This window comes from Tenrec ecaudatus, chromosome 4 (assembly GCF_050624435.1).
Source record: "Tenrec ecaudatus isolate mTenEca1 chromosome 4, mTenEca1.hap1, whole genome shotgun sequence".
NCBI classification, from domain to species: Eukaryota; Metazoa; Chordata; class Mammalia; order Afrosoricida; family Tenrecidae; genus Tenrec; species Tenrec ecaudatus.
The window spans coordinates 202,413,684-202,427,900 of NC_134533.1; the positions used below are offsets into that span (position 1 = coordinate 202,413,684).

Below are 14,217 nucleotides of genomic sequence, written 5' to 3' on the forward strand. Positions count from 1 at the left end.
TTACATTGCCGTCTTCCTCTTAGCAAACTGCTGCCTTTGGAATTCCTGGTTCTCTGGTTCATCTGCATGTTTGCCTTCCCAACACAGAGTAGGCTGTCAAATGTTTGTGTGCTGGCAGAAGGAATGAGGGTCTCTTCAGTGCCTACAAAGCTGCTGTGGGTGGTCAGATGCCCAGCCTGGGTCCAGGACAGCAAACGATGAGCTCTGCTGAGCCTGTGGTGACTGTGGCCTTGCCCAGCCCTGGGGGCCTTATGACACACGCTCCCCACTGCAGGCTTGGCTTTGTGCTGTGTTTTCCATGTTGGGAAGTCACGCCCAGCCCAGCCCGCTGCTTCTGAGCCATATACTTATCCATTATTAGAACAGACTCGCTGTTTCTTAGTTTTTAATGGATGTGATTTACTACTGGCCTTAATTGTTTAGGTGCTCAGATGGGCTCGGATTTGGCCATTAGGAGTCCCTTTGAGCTGCTGCTTACCTTCTTGTGACGCGCCTCTGCAGATTTGTAAAGCACTTCCTTACTTCCTGCCCTAACCGAACGCTGCGGGCTTGGCTTAGCTCGGACCCACGCTCTCACACTCATTCTCCGAGGAGCCTGCTTTCTCGAGTGAGAGCTGATGCTGGACCAGCTCAGTTCTACAGGGATTTCTCTGCTCTTGGGCCCTTCACCGCTGTGACTCCATTTTCAGGTGACAAGGGCGTGGCAAAGTGACTGATTACAGACCACACAGTGTTTCCTGAAAGACAAGAGTTGGGTTGGAAGGGGTGGGGGTGCTGAGAAGCTTCCTGAGCCCTGTGGTTTTTAGAACGTTTTATTCCCAGGTGACTGATGAGGGTTTATTGTGTCTACCAACATGTTTTGGAATTTTAACTGAGTGATTTGCGTTAGCTGGCTTCAGATGACTATCCTTCATACGTGTCTGTTGTCTCTCACCCCTGACAACACAGGGCGGAGGAAGAAGGGAGAGTCTCGGGGACTCTCCAAGAATGTGAACAGCCTGCTTTGCACAGGGACATCGTGAGCCAGAGGAAAAAACCACAGGGCCCCAGAAATGGTCACAGAGTAAATGGCTCAATTGCTGGTTTCTGCTTCTGGCAGTTGGGAGGGAGCCTGTGGAAGTTGTGGGGCCAGGAGGGCCTGGGGAGACTGGGGTGGAGGAAAAGGTGCAGTAAAGGGGAGTGCTTGGCTGGTAAGGTGTCCACAGTTGCCCTGGGCAGCATTCTGTGTACTTGGCACACGACTGGTTCAGAATGGGTGTCTAATTAAAATCTTCTGCTGTTGTAGCAAGAACAGAGATGGGGCAGGGAGAGGAGGGCAATTTGAGGAAGCTGCAGCAGGAAGTGGAGGTGGGCTTTGGGGCTCTTGGTCGGGGGTGGCTGACTTGAGAGACGAGTGAGTGGAGTCAGACTTAAGCCCTTGGGGGAGAGTCTGCAGAGGTCTTTCCCAGATGCCAGAGGAGGAAAGGCTGGTGAGAGGTGCTAGGCCTGACTGGTATTCCCCCAAGCCCAGGAGAGCATTGGTCTTCTAGCCCACTCAGTCCTGGCTGAGTTGCCCAAAAAGAATGCACGGATGGGTTGGCCTGTCCTGAGACTTCGTGGGAAGGGATAGGCTGGTCGTCTGGCTTGGCTAACTGATCGGGGGATGTGTGTGGATGGTGGAATGAGTGTTTGAAAAGAGCCGGGGCAGAGATGAAGATCTCATCAGGGAGAGGTGGTGGTGCCCGCAGAGCCTTGTGTGACTGCATGGGCTTGTTTCAGGAGGTGCTGGCGCTGGACAGGCTGAGTGGCTGTGCAGGTGATGGCAGCCCACTAGTGCCTGTTGGGGTGCCCTTGAGTAACATCAGCTCCTAAAAGAAAGGCTTCCCTGCACTTTCGCAGGTCAGCTTGCAAGAGAAAGAAGTACCTGCTTGCCTGGAGGGTGCAGCCCTGAGGTGCTGGACCCGGCCTTTGGCCTCATGCCTGACACTCTTGTGTGTCCTGCCAACCCTCATCCAGCCCCAGCCTGACTGTTGCCCTTGGCATTCTCCTACTCTGCCTTGGTTGGTTTACTAGTATTGCATTTTGTGAGCTCCCAGGTGGGCTCCACTGTTCAGACTTTGCAAGAAGGAGCTGTGGGCTGTCCCCAGCCACCCCCATCCAGCATGGCCTTCCAGGGAAACTGACCACAGGACTCAGAGATCCCTGAGCAGCCTGTGTTGGAGCTCCCAGGCTTCCTGTCTGCAGAGCTGACCCCTGGCCCTGACTACCCTTCTTTCTCACTCCCTCCCTCCCTCGCTGAGTCCATTTGGTCTCGGCTCCGCTGTCCCACACGGGATCCATGTCCTGCACTCACCCAGCCTGAGTCTTGTCCCTCCTGGGGGTTTGCACTGGCTCCCCCCAGGCACCTCTTTGCCTTGAGGAAGTGTGGGGCCTGTTGAGGGAGTGGGTGGTGTTGGCAGCTCACAAAATGACTGATGGGTGGCCGCTCTAGAGCCCCCATGGGTGCCTCATTTTGGTAGAGTCCGCAAAGATGGCTTTTCATGCCCGCTTCCTGGGCCACCCTTTGCCTGGAGACAATGTGGACGTGCCCTCCACCCAAGATGTCGGTAGGCCGCTAGCAGCCCTTCCTGGACTGGGCTCTGTCTCGGCTGCTGGCGTGGGCCCCGATTGTTCCCCTCAGAACAATGGGCACTCTTTTGAGCCAGGAAGGGGAGTTCATGAAAGGAGCATTTCTTCAGCTGCTTGAGAGCTTTGTGGCGACCCCGCCTGCGTGAAATGAACTGCAGTTTCTTCCTGCTGCGAGTGGGTGTCCCCGGCCGGCTCTGAATGGACCCCTTGTGAACATGACGCACCGGGAAAGGCGGGTTGGCGATGGCAGGCATCCTTGGGGGTGGGTTGTCGGCATGGCATTTGCCCAGACTCATCAACTCAAATACTTAGTGCAAATGCAGACTTCTTTGTTGTTTTTTTAATTATAGGAACTAAACACGAATGTGAAAATAGATGGGATTGAGGAACTGATTCGGTCTGTGTTAAGCAGTTCCCTACTTTGGGAAGAATAAAATTGGTCTTTTCAGATGAGAGCACTATCTATATGCTTCATTGGTCAGACTGGAGGGGCCTGGCTTGGGCTGTACAGGCTGCATTCCCAATGTGATCGGTGTCATTTGCCTGTGGCAATTCTGTGCTGAGTTGCTGCTGCAGGACCAGTGGTTCCCTCTTTCTCTAGTGGGCATGGCTCTGCTATGCTCTCTGAAAAGAGAAGATCCCCATAGCAACAGCCATCATAGTAGCCGGTCCCCATGTGGCCAGTGGCTCCTTTTGTCCTGGCCATTTTCATAAGCACCAGGGGAACCCTGAAGTCTGGCTGGAGCCTAGGATTCCATCAGAGGGACCATCTACCCCTTTCCTGCCTCCTTGAGCAGAGGAGCTGACAGAGCTGCCCCAGGAGGCTTTCCCACATTGGATGCATCCAGGGTGGCTGTGGAGGTGTGGCTGAAGAGACCACTACTGGGCCCAGAAGGACATAGCAAAATGGTTGTAGTGTGAGAGGCTCCTCGCCAAATGCTGTGTTTGCTCTTACGTAGTCGTACAACTCTGTGCTGGCCACCGCCAGCTGTGCAGGTGGCTGGTGCAGGTCTTGCAGAAGTGGAGCTTGTGCACAGAGCTGATTTCTCTCTCTGACGTAGCCCGAGTGGGCTTTGCCACTGGGGGGGCTCAGGAAGATGTCACCCTGTGGACACTGAACAATAAAGCCCATCTTCTCTTGTCAGAAGTTGGCGTCATGTCATTAAACAATTAGGCCCTGGCGAGAGTCCAGTTCTTCAGTTTTGCCTTCAGCTGCGCCTCGCTGGCTGTCTCAGATAGTGGGGGAGCCTCCACTTGCTGTCTTGGTATGGAATGACACTAGTTTGGTGCGAGAGACTTTGCTGTGGGGATAGAATCCTGTGGCGGAGCTGACGTCAGCATAGCAACGGGGAGGCGTGTCCCCCACCAGGAGGGAAGTCACGTCTAGTTCTAGTGCAGATTGAGAAGTGACCCACACTCCTGACTTTGGCTGTCCTGTGGTGTCATTGGTTAGTCCTGGTGGTTCCTTGTGGGCACAGCTGATCTTCACACCCTCCCAGGGTTTGCGTTCTGGATTCTTACTGGGTCTGGATGCCTTCTGGTCAGGATGTCTAACGCTGGGTGGGCAGCTAGCGCTGCCTAGTCTTGCCTCCCGCTGTGCAGGGCTCACCTTGCATCTCAGAAGCACATCCTCTGTGAGGGTTCCGGGCCCTTTCTGGGTGGCCCGGGAGCCTGGGCAACCACACTCTGCCCTGCAGTTTCTGCTCCCTGCAGAGGTGCCCACTAGCTGGCTGAAGGTTGCCTTCTGAGGCGGCAGGTCTTGACTCCCACAGGTCCCAGGCATGTTGGTATTGGAGATGGAAAGTCAAACGACCTGAACTCTTGGAGGAGGGAGTCCTATGCTTGGGACCAGCCTATCACTCCAATGCACAGTCTGGTGCTGATGAGAACCCCACACTGAGCCCTGACCCTGCTCTTGCCTGCCCTCCCTGGCCTGGCTGCCAGGGGCTTAGTTGTGGGTTGGTATGGCAAAGCTAGGGCAGATACTTGCTTATTGACTCAACCAAGAACTCAGAGGGCCATCCAAATCCCATGTGCAAATTTTTCAGTGCTGAAGACACTTTTCCTACGCCAAGGAGGTGGAAGCTAGTCCTCCCATCCCTTGTCCCTCTCCATGCTCGCCACATTGTCACCCACTCCTTGCAGATGGTCAAGCGTTGGCTTGGGCCCAGCCTCAGTGGCCAACTCTCTTGGATCCTGGCCTCTCCTTGTTGTGGCCTCTTCAGTCCTCTCTGATGCTCCAGCTTCTGCTTTGGGGTACAAAGAGGGAAACAAGGCCTCCTCTCCTCTAGGTCCAAAGGTAGTTGGAGAAGAGGACTGGGGCAGGGAGGCTGGACGCACCTAGCACTGTTTGCATGCAGCTTCCAGGGAGCGCACAGGGGCTTCTCTGGCCCACAGGGAGCAGGTGCACCGGTGCCTAAACCGGCACTAGAATCGCAAGGTGGAACCATTTCCCCTGCATTACAGATGAGAATTGGGAGGCTGAGGTTGGATCAAGCCTCGACCTGTCTGGAGCTGGGATTTCAACTAAGCGGACTGGGGTGGGGGGGCTTCCTGTCAAGTGGGCTATTGTTAGAGGGACGAGTCCTGGCTGGTCCTGGGGTATTCTCTCTGAAGGAGCTTTTTGTCCCATGTTATTCTTAGGCTGGAGAGGAAGAGAAGCAGCCCAGACCTGCATGTTTTAGAAGCTTGGGAGGGTAACTGGGTGTCCCATGGGTGAGGGGACTACATGCATGCTTTGTTAGGGTCTCCTCCCATAGTGAACACCTGTACATCTTGGGAGGGAGGGGCCTCTTGGCATTGAATGTAGGCACTGCCAGCCTTTCAGGCATGCTCAGACTTCCTAGGTCAGGGAGGGGCTTTCCCCAAATGCCCTTGAAAGCGCAGAGGTGCCAGCTCGCTCTGACTTGGCCAGGTCCCTTGTGGAAATCGGGTTTTGTTTGCCTCATTTGTGCCATCTATTCAAATGAAGCACCGGCACTCAGAGTGCTCTCTGGACCTGGTGCAAGTTCCCACTGCCAAGATGCCCAAGAGGGGCTGGGGTTTTCCACCTTTCATGATTAGCGCCGGTCTTTCCTGTCTGAGGACTTGACTAGCCAAGACCCTGGTTGCTGCCTGCTTCAGGGCTCTGATGGGCTCCTTCCCTGTGGAGCAAGAGTCTGCAGCCTTGCCCCAGCAGTCTGTGTTGCTGTGAGTGTATTCTCAAAAACCAGGCGAACTCCTCTCAGCCCTCAGTTTGCAGTTTAGCAGTGTAATTTGCTTTGGTACAACCTGGCCGTGGTTTGTGTGTGTGTGTGTGTGTGTGTGTGTGTTTTAAATGTTTGAGGCTTGCCATAGCTTTAAATCAGTGCTTGTCTCCTAAGCCTGTCTGTGGGAGCCTTGGCCAAAGAGTGGCCTGCGTTTGTTCCATAGGAAATGTCTGACAGCAGAACTTTGGCTCTTGAGGTCAGCAGATAGGAAGTGAGCCAGCTGGGGAGCTTCGAGGAGGGTCCTTCCCTGTTTGCTGTGTTATAAAGAGCCCGAGTCAGAGTTGACGGACATGGAGCTGCTCTCTCTTCTGTGCTGATGGACACAGGCCTGCTTTACTGACCATGCAGGTGTGTCCCATTGACATCATCAGCATTGCCCTCTGGAGCCTCTCTTGGTCTCCCAGGGCCCTGTCCAGTCTTCCCTGCAGAGGCCTTCTCCTTGGTCACCCCTTCCGCCCCAAATGCCCAGGCCTTCCTCTGCCAGGTGAGCTTTTTTCCCAGGCAAAAAGTGAGGGTTCAGGAAGCTGAGTGTCCATGACCCGCCTGAGCCGCACCTTACCTCTCAAGACTGTCCCCCTGCACCATCATGTGAAACAGCACTCGGCGCCTAGAATGCTCCATTGTACCTGACATCTTTGCTTTACCTTTTTTCTCTTCAAACTAAGCACATTCAATATTGTTTTAAATGTTCACGTGTGGTTGTGACAGTGTTCATAGTTAGCATAAACAAACTGGGGAAATTAAAAAAAAACACTTGGAGCATAGGTCTTTCAGCCAAAACATTTGAAAGAAATGTTATTTTTGTAGTTAAAACACTTTTGGACAAAAAAGGCAAGTGCATTTATTCTTTTTCATGGATTTGGAGACCTCTGTTTTTACAGGTTGTTGATGTCTGAGGCTGACTGTGCTTGCAGGGGGTGGGAGTGGTTCTGACTGCTTGGCTGTGATGTTGCAGAGAACCCTCAGTGAGGGGCTCAAGAGGACAGGCAGGAAAAGACAACCCCTTAATGACCCCAGTCCTGTCCACAGGGAAGTCTCTGCCCTCAGATAAGGTCGTAGGCTGTATGCTGCCTACGGAGCTGAGTCCAGACTGGCAGAGCTGGTGTCTCCTCTCCACTCACTCAAACCCCTGGCTGCCAGCAGGAAGGAGCCTGGGGAAGTGGAGTTGCTGGAGAGCTGAGAGACATGAGGCTCTGGCCTCTGTCCCTGTCATAGGAAGCACCCTGGGCTGAGATGGCAGGTTGGGTGTACGGTCCGTTGGCCACTTTGTCTCTGCCCAGCAGGAGAGAGGAGCAGAGCATTATCTCTGACCAGAGACTAGGCATCCCCTTTTTCCCCATGGGGGTCAGGCGGAATCAGTCTATACAAGCTGAAGATGGGGCCTGGTCCAAAAGCAAGTCTTAATTTCCCCATTTGCCGATGGTAGCGATTCCTGCGGTGAGGCCCTTTCCCAAGCTCGGGTGTTCCAATTGTGGCTGGGATCCCTCTGACAGACCTCAGCACCACGGTCTTTCACCTGGTCTGAGAAGCAGGGCCGATACTGACATCCATCGTTCACTCGGTTCACTCTGTACTGTGTTTTGGCTGTGACGTGGTAGTAGTCTTAAAGCAAGTCGTTTGGGGGTGCTGAACCTGCCTGGGTGCCCAGAACAGTCACCAGAACAGCTCCCCTGCATCCTCACACACTTGCTGCCATCCATCCGCTGGCCTGAGGACCAGTGCAAGGGTTCCCCTGCCAGGGAGCCGGGGGCAGTCATTTGCCTTACAAGCAAGTCCAGCTCACAACGCTTCGGTGAAAGGTGTGAGTGAGGCATGCCTCTCGGGGGCAGGCAGTTGTGGGGCACACCTCAGGTCTATCACAGATTGGGCAGCGGTTGGCTCAGGTGGGGCAGACGGTGCCGCTTATAACTCATGCCTGTGTCTCCTCTAGGTGTCGGCAGCAGGGAAGGAGACCTTACCAGCTTGGCTGCACTGGGACCCGAACAGCCATGCCCTAGAGGGCCTCCCGCTCGACACCGACAAGGGGGTGCACTACATCTCAGTGAGTGCTGCACGGCTGGGGGCCAACGGGAGCCACGTGCCCCAGACCTCCAGTGTGTTTTCCATCGAAGTCTACCCAGAAGACCACAGCGAGCCGCAGGCCGTGCGCGCGGCGGCGCAGGAGCTGGGGGAGGCGTCACCCACCTGTGCTGCTGACGAGCCTGTGACTGTCCTAACGGTGATTCTGGATGCCGACCTCACCAAGATGACCCCAAAGCAAAGGGTAGACCTTCTGCACAGGATGCACAGCTTCTCGGGGGTGGAGCTCCCCCACATGAAGCTGGTGCCGGTGGTGAACAACAGACTGTTCGACATGTCCGCCTTCATGGCTGGCCCAGGGAACGCCAAGAAGGTGGTGGAGAACGGGGCCCTGCTCTCCTGGAAGCTGGGCTGCTCTCTGAACCAGAATAGCGTGCCCAACATCCATGGGGTGGAGGCCCCTGCCAGGGAGGGCGCCATGTCTGCCCAGCTCGGCTATCCCGTGGTGGGCTGGCACATTGCCAACAAGAAGCCCCCTCTGCCCAAACGGATCCGGAGGCAGATCCATGCCACACCCACCCCGGTCACTGCCATTGGGCCCCCAACCACGGCTGTGCAGGAGCCACCCTCCAGGATCGTGCCCACCCCCACGTCTCCAGCTATTGCCCCCCCTACAGAGACCATGGTCCCTCCAGTCAGGGATCCGGCTCCTGGGAAGCCCACAGTCACCATCAGGACTCGAGGTGCCATCATTCAGACACCAACCCTCATCCCCATCCAGCCCACTCGGGTGTCAGAAACTGCCACCACGGTCCCTGGCCAGATCCGCCCAGCGGTGACCATTCCTGGCCACGTGGAGCCCACAGCCGTTATCACCCCTCCCACCACCACCACGAAAAGGCCACGTGTGTCAACGCCAAAACCAGCCACGCCTTCAACCGACTCAGCCACCACGACCCGCAGGCCAACCAAGAAGCCCCGGACGTCCCGGCCAGTGTCCCGGGTCACCACCAAAGCTCCCATCACCAGATTGGAAACTTCCTCTCCCCCCACTCGCATCCGTACCACCACCAGTGGGGTCCCTCGGGGTGGGGAGCCCAACCAGCCCCCAGAACTCAAGAACCACATCGACAGGGTAGATGCCTGGGTTGGCACGTACTTTGAAGTGAAGATCCCACCAGACACGTTCTACGACCACGAGGACACCACCACCGACAAGCTGAAGCTGACTCTGAAGCTGCGGGAGCAGCAGCTGGTGGGCGAGAAGTCCTGGGTCCAGTTCAACAGCAACAGCCAGCTCCTGTATGGGCTGCCCGACAGCGGCCACGTGGGCAAGCACGAGTATTTCATGCATGCCACGGACAAGGGGGGCCTCTCGGCGGTGGACGCCTTTGAGATCCACGTGCACAAGCGCCCTCAAGGGGACCGGGCCCCTGCGAGGTTCAGTGCCAAGTTCATGGGTGACCCAGCCCCAGTCGTGAATGACATCCACAAGAAGATCACCCTGGTGAAGAAACTGGCCTTTGCCTTTGGGGACCGCAACTGCAGCACCGTCACCCTGCAGAACATCACCCGGGGCTCCATCGTGGTGGAGTGGACCAATAACACCCTGCCCCTGGAGCCCTGCCCCAAGGAGCAGATCACGGGACTGAGCCGGAGGATTGCCGAGGACGATGGGAAACCTCGGCCTGCCTTCTCCAACGCCCTGGAGCCTGACTTCAAGGCCATGAGTGTTGCTGTGACGGGCGCAGGCAGTTGCCGGCACCACCACTTCATCCCTGCGACGGTCCCCAGGAGGGTGCCCTCGGAGGCGCCGCCCACGGAGGTGCCAGATAGGGACCCCGAGAAAAGCAGCGAGGATGATGTCTACCTGCACACGGTCATCCCCGCCGTGGTGGTGGCCGCCATTCTGCTCATTGCCGGCATCATTGCCATGATCTGCTACCGCAAGAAGCGGAAGGGCAAGCTCACCTTGGAGGACCAGGCCACCTTCATTAAGAAAGGGGTGCCCATCATCTTTGCGGACGAGCTGGATGACTCCAAGCCTCCCCCCTCCTCCAGCATGCCACTCATCCTGCAGGAGGAGAAGGCCCCCCTGCCCCCTCCCGAGTACCCCAACCAGAGTGTGCCCGAGACCACTCCTCTGAACCAGGACACCGTGGGAGAGTACACACCCCTGCGGGATGAGGATCCCAATGCACCCCCCTATCAGCCACCTCCGCCCTTTACGGCCCCTATGGAGGGCAAGGGCTCCCGTCCCAAGAACATGACCCCTTACCGGTCGCCCCCTCCCTACGTCCCCCCTTAACCAACAAGCGCCTGGGTGGAGGCAGGGGTAGGGCCGGGGCCTGGAGACCACACAGTGTTGTCTGTGGAAGCCGGTGGTCTGCAGACCATCACCCACTGGAGGCCGACACGACCTAGCACACATGGACACACACGCGGGGCCTGGACAAGCCCACCCTCTGGTCCTCTGAAACCCCAAAGCTGCTGAGAGACTTTGGGGACTTTTTTTGTTTTTTTTATTTTTACTTTTTGCCTAACAGCTTTTTTGTTTGTTCATAGAAAATTCTTCGCTGAGTTTTTGATGGCTGGCTTTGAAAGCAGCGTGTGGTGTAGAGGTAGATGGTGGGAGCGAGGAACCATGAATGAACTCGCAGGCAGTGCCGGCGGCCTCCCGGCTCCGCTGCTGCGTTTTGCCTTTAACACTAACTGTACTGGTTTTTTGTTTCTTTCTATTCACGTGTGTCTAGCTGCAGGATGTAACATGGAAAACAGTAGCTCAAGATTAAATTCAAAGGACTTTGAGAAGTTACGGTTAAGTTTTTACATTTAATCTGCTGTTTACCTAAACTTGTATGTATCATTTTTGGGTGGGTATGGGGAATTGCTTTGCTAAAAATAAGCTCCCAGGGTGTTTCAAACTTAGAGAAGACCAAGGGACAGTATTTTTTATCAAAGGAATCCTATTTTTTCACACTATATAAACTTGGTTGCTCTGATACCCCAGAGCCTGATTGGGGGGCCCCCTGGCCCTGGCTACGGGACCAGGGCCCTGGTGCTGGGCTTGCTCTCCTCCTGTTGCCCAGGGGCCGGAAGCTGGAGGGCCTCTTGGGCTGAGGACACCCCCACCTCATGCACGTGCGTGGCCCACCATCAAGGGGTCTTCATTTCCAGGGAAAAAAGGACCCCAAGAGGCAGCGGCGGCCACAGCCCCAAACCTAGGTGCTCGTGGGGGCGCCCGGGGAGGTCGAGGGACTCGACCATATCAACCTGTTTGCTTTTCCCCTCCTTTTGTGTTTTGTCTCCCACTCCTCCGTTCCCCAAAAAAGAATCTCGTGGTTTTTGAAACACTCAGTGGGGACATTTTGGTGAAGATGCAATATTTTTATGTCATGTGATGCTCTTTCCTCACTTGACCTTGGCCGCTTTGTCCCAACAGTCCACAGCCCCGCCCGCCCCTTTCCCCTTCTGCTCCAGGCCCGGCCCCAACGGCTGGGAAAGGTCTGGTGGGGATGGGGGTGGGGTGGGGTGGGGAGTGCCAGCAATAGTTCATAGTAAAGATCTGTGGACTCTCGAAGCTAATTTTTTACTAAAGTTTTTATACAGCCTCAAATTGTTTTATTAAAAAAAAGATTAAAATGGCGATGCTTACAGCAGTTTGTACAGCTCTTAGTGTTGATTCCATGGAACTGACGGCTTGCTCATTTTGGTTCCCCCCCTTTCATAACAGTTTAAATTCTGGGATTACCCTGGGACTTCTTTTGCCTTTTTTAGCAGAACGTCCGTCCATCCATCTGCATCTCTGTCCCATGACTCAGGGGCACCCACTGCTCTGACTCTCCTCCTTTGGAAGAAACTTGTGGAGAGGAGTTATTTGGGTACCTTTTAGGGGGGAGTGCCCTTGGCAGTAATGCTCCCCATCCCCGGCAGGGTGGGGTGGACCCAGGCTCCCTATGCACAGGAGCAGCCACTTCTAAGCCATATCGACAGTTTGCAAGAGGGATCATGCTGCCTCGGGAGGGGAGGGCAGGGGAGGGGAGGGAGGGCCAGCAGGCCGCTTGAGGACCCCCGCCCACCACTATGGAGGGTGTTTCCCGTCATGCCTTCTCTTACAAGGCCCCTTCCCTCCCCTGCCCTGTGCAGGAGGGTGCCCACCACGTGAGCAGTGCCCCTGGGGACTGGGCCTGTGTGACTCCAGGCTTCTGGTCCAAGCCAGGGTTTCCCTGGCGCTCTGGAGTCAGGAGTGGGGTCAGACCCGGTGCGATTTCTGATGACCTCGTCTAATCCCCAGTGTTCCAGGTGAAGGCTTTGAAAGGCCTTCTAAACAGCACCGTTGCCCCTAGCAACCCCACCACTGGGCACTGCCACGCAGAGACGTGGCTGGCCCAGAATGGCTGGTTGCCATAGCAACTGGAGGCGAAGGGGCAGTGCACAGAATAACAACAGCAACAATGGCCTTGCGGGCAGCCTCCTCCCCTGAGCACCAGGCTGGCAGTGGCCACTGGACTCTAAGACGGAGAGCCAGTTCACTTTCAAGTGTTCACCAACCACTGACATGTTTTTATTTTCTTCTTTATGATTTTAAGATGTGTTTTCTGCATTCTGTATAGAAACATATCAAACTAAATAAAAGCAGTGTCTTTATTACAATGCTGCTGCCTCCTAGTGTCTGCTTTCTTGGCCCTGTACCCGGGTTGGGGCGGGGTGAGGGAAGAAGGACCTAGCCGAGCCCACTGTGAGTTGGTGTTCGAGTAGCTGGCCCAGCAGCCTCCCCACTCCACACCAGTGCCTCTTCTGCCCGTGAGGTGGGTCTCACTGAGCCTGTTGCCTTTGCTGGCGAGATGGCAGAGGCAGAGCCCTGCCTGCCCCGGGCAAGCAGGATGGGGTAACAGGTCCCCTCACAGGCTGCCCCCACTTTTGTGGATAAGCCCCTGCAGTTCCGGGCGGGGGTGGGGGTGGGGGTGCGGCCCTCAGGCTGGTTGTCTGTGGTTGGTGCCCGGCCTCAGCTCCAGGGGAGAATGGTTTCTGGTGCCGCTCTGAGAGGATCTCTAGATCCTGGAGGCCTCTCTGCTAAGTACCTTGCCTGGGATGAACAGGAAGTGGCTGGTTGGTTGGATTGGGGTCCTGCTTTGGAGTGGGAGGAGGGAAGCAGCTATGTCTTTGGAGGCGTGATGGTCACAGAACAGCTGGTGTAGAGCTCACTTCTGCCCCCACCAGCTCCTGCAACCTCTGGGCAGCCCCATCCGCTCACAACCTCTAAGCCCTAGGCCAGGCTGGTCCCAGAGTGGCGGAAGGAAGGTCAAACTCCTTGTGAGCTGGGACTTGTGTGCACACCGTGTTGATAGTTCCAGGAAACCCTGTCTGGGGGTTGTCCCTCTGGACCACCCAGTGGCTGGGGCCCAGCAAATGAACCCTACCTTCCTGCTTCCCCATTTTTGCTCAGCCCCGGGAAGTTTGCTTAACTTCTAATAAGTCACAGGATCTTGAGAACTTAACGCCTAGACTAGAGAGGGGCCTGGTCCCAGCCTCTTGCCTGTCCTGTCCCACTTTGGAATTCCAGACCCATGCCTAGTGCCTGTGACCTGCTGATGGGAGACTGGAGAGTGGGGGTGCAGGCCACTTGAGCTGTAGAGGCAGGCGCAGGGAAGGGGGAGGAAGAGATGGAGTCAGGGGCTGTTAGGCCCACAGAAATCTGCCCTTCCACCTACCTCTGATCCAGAGCAAATCCCCAGCACCTGTGACTTTCCCATCTGTGAGCTTGGGGGACAGTACTCATTTCCAAGAGGTTCTGGGGCACCCTGGGGATTGTGGGGAGGGGGCCTCTAGAGTAGGATCATTGGTCTTTCCCAGTGTGGATTCAGCAGAGAGCCTGAACTGGGCTAGGGACCTGCACTGTCCTGGTCAAAAGGGCCTGCTTTGGGCCAAGATCTTGAAGGCAGACGAGGTAGGGGTGTTGACTCTAGAGTACTGGCAGGCACCATGGGGACTACAACATCCCTCACAGAGCCCCATGCCTTCCCTTGCTTTCCAACAGGCTGGACAGCCTCCTCCAAAGCACAGGAACCCCCTTCGGTTTTTTCCAGCGTGAGCTTTGCTCTTTTCCATGTTACTCTTATCTGAAATTTCTAATCTTTCCCTACTTTCAGTATGCCAGAGGAAGGCCATCTTGAGGCAAGGGCCCAGGTTCAGTTAGCACAGGGCCGGTTCAGATCTGCTTGGAGCCTCCACTGGAGGACCTTAGAAGACCCAGAGGGCATGCCACAAGATACTCAAATCAGGGATGGGACTCCTTGGGAGTGGGGCGGGCCTTCAGGCAGGCTGGTTCCACTGCCCACAGCTT

At 55.9% G+C, this 14,217-nt stretch overlaps 1 protein-coding gene across 2 annotated transcripts in view; it reads left to right on the forward strand.

Moving 5' to 3' along the window:
* DAG1 (dystroglycan 1) overlaps positions 1 to 12,527 on the forward strand; it is a 59,368-nt gene extending 46,841 nt beyond the window's left edge. For both annotated transcript variants that reach the window (XM_075547373.1, XM_075547372.1), the window contains one exon: positions 7,786 to 12,527. In XM_075547373.1, the coding sequence (XP_075403488.1) occupies positions 7,786 to 10,182 (2,397 nt within the window). In that variant the 3' untranslated portion in view covers positions 10,183 to 12,527. The remainder of the gene's footprint in view (positions 1 to 7,785) is intronic.
* The last annotated feature ends 1,690 nt before the right edge of the window (positions 12,528 to 14,217 follow it).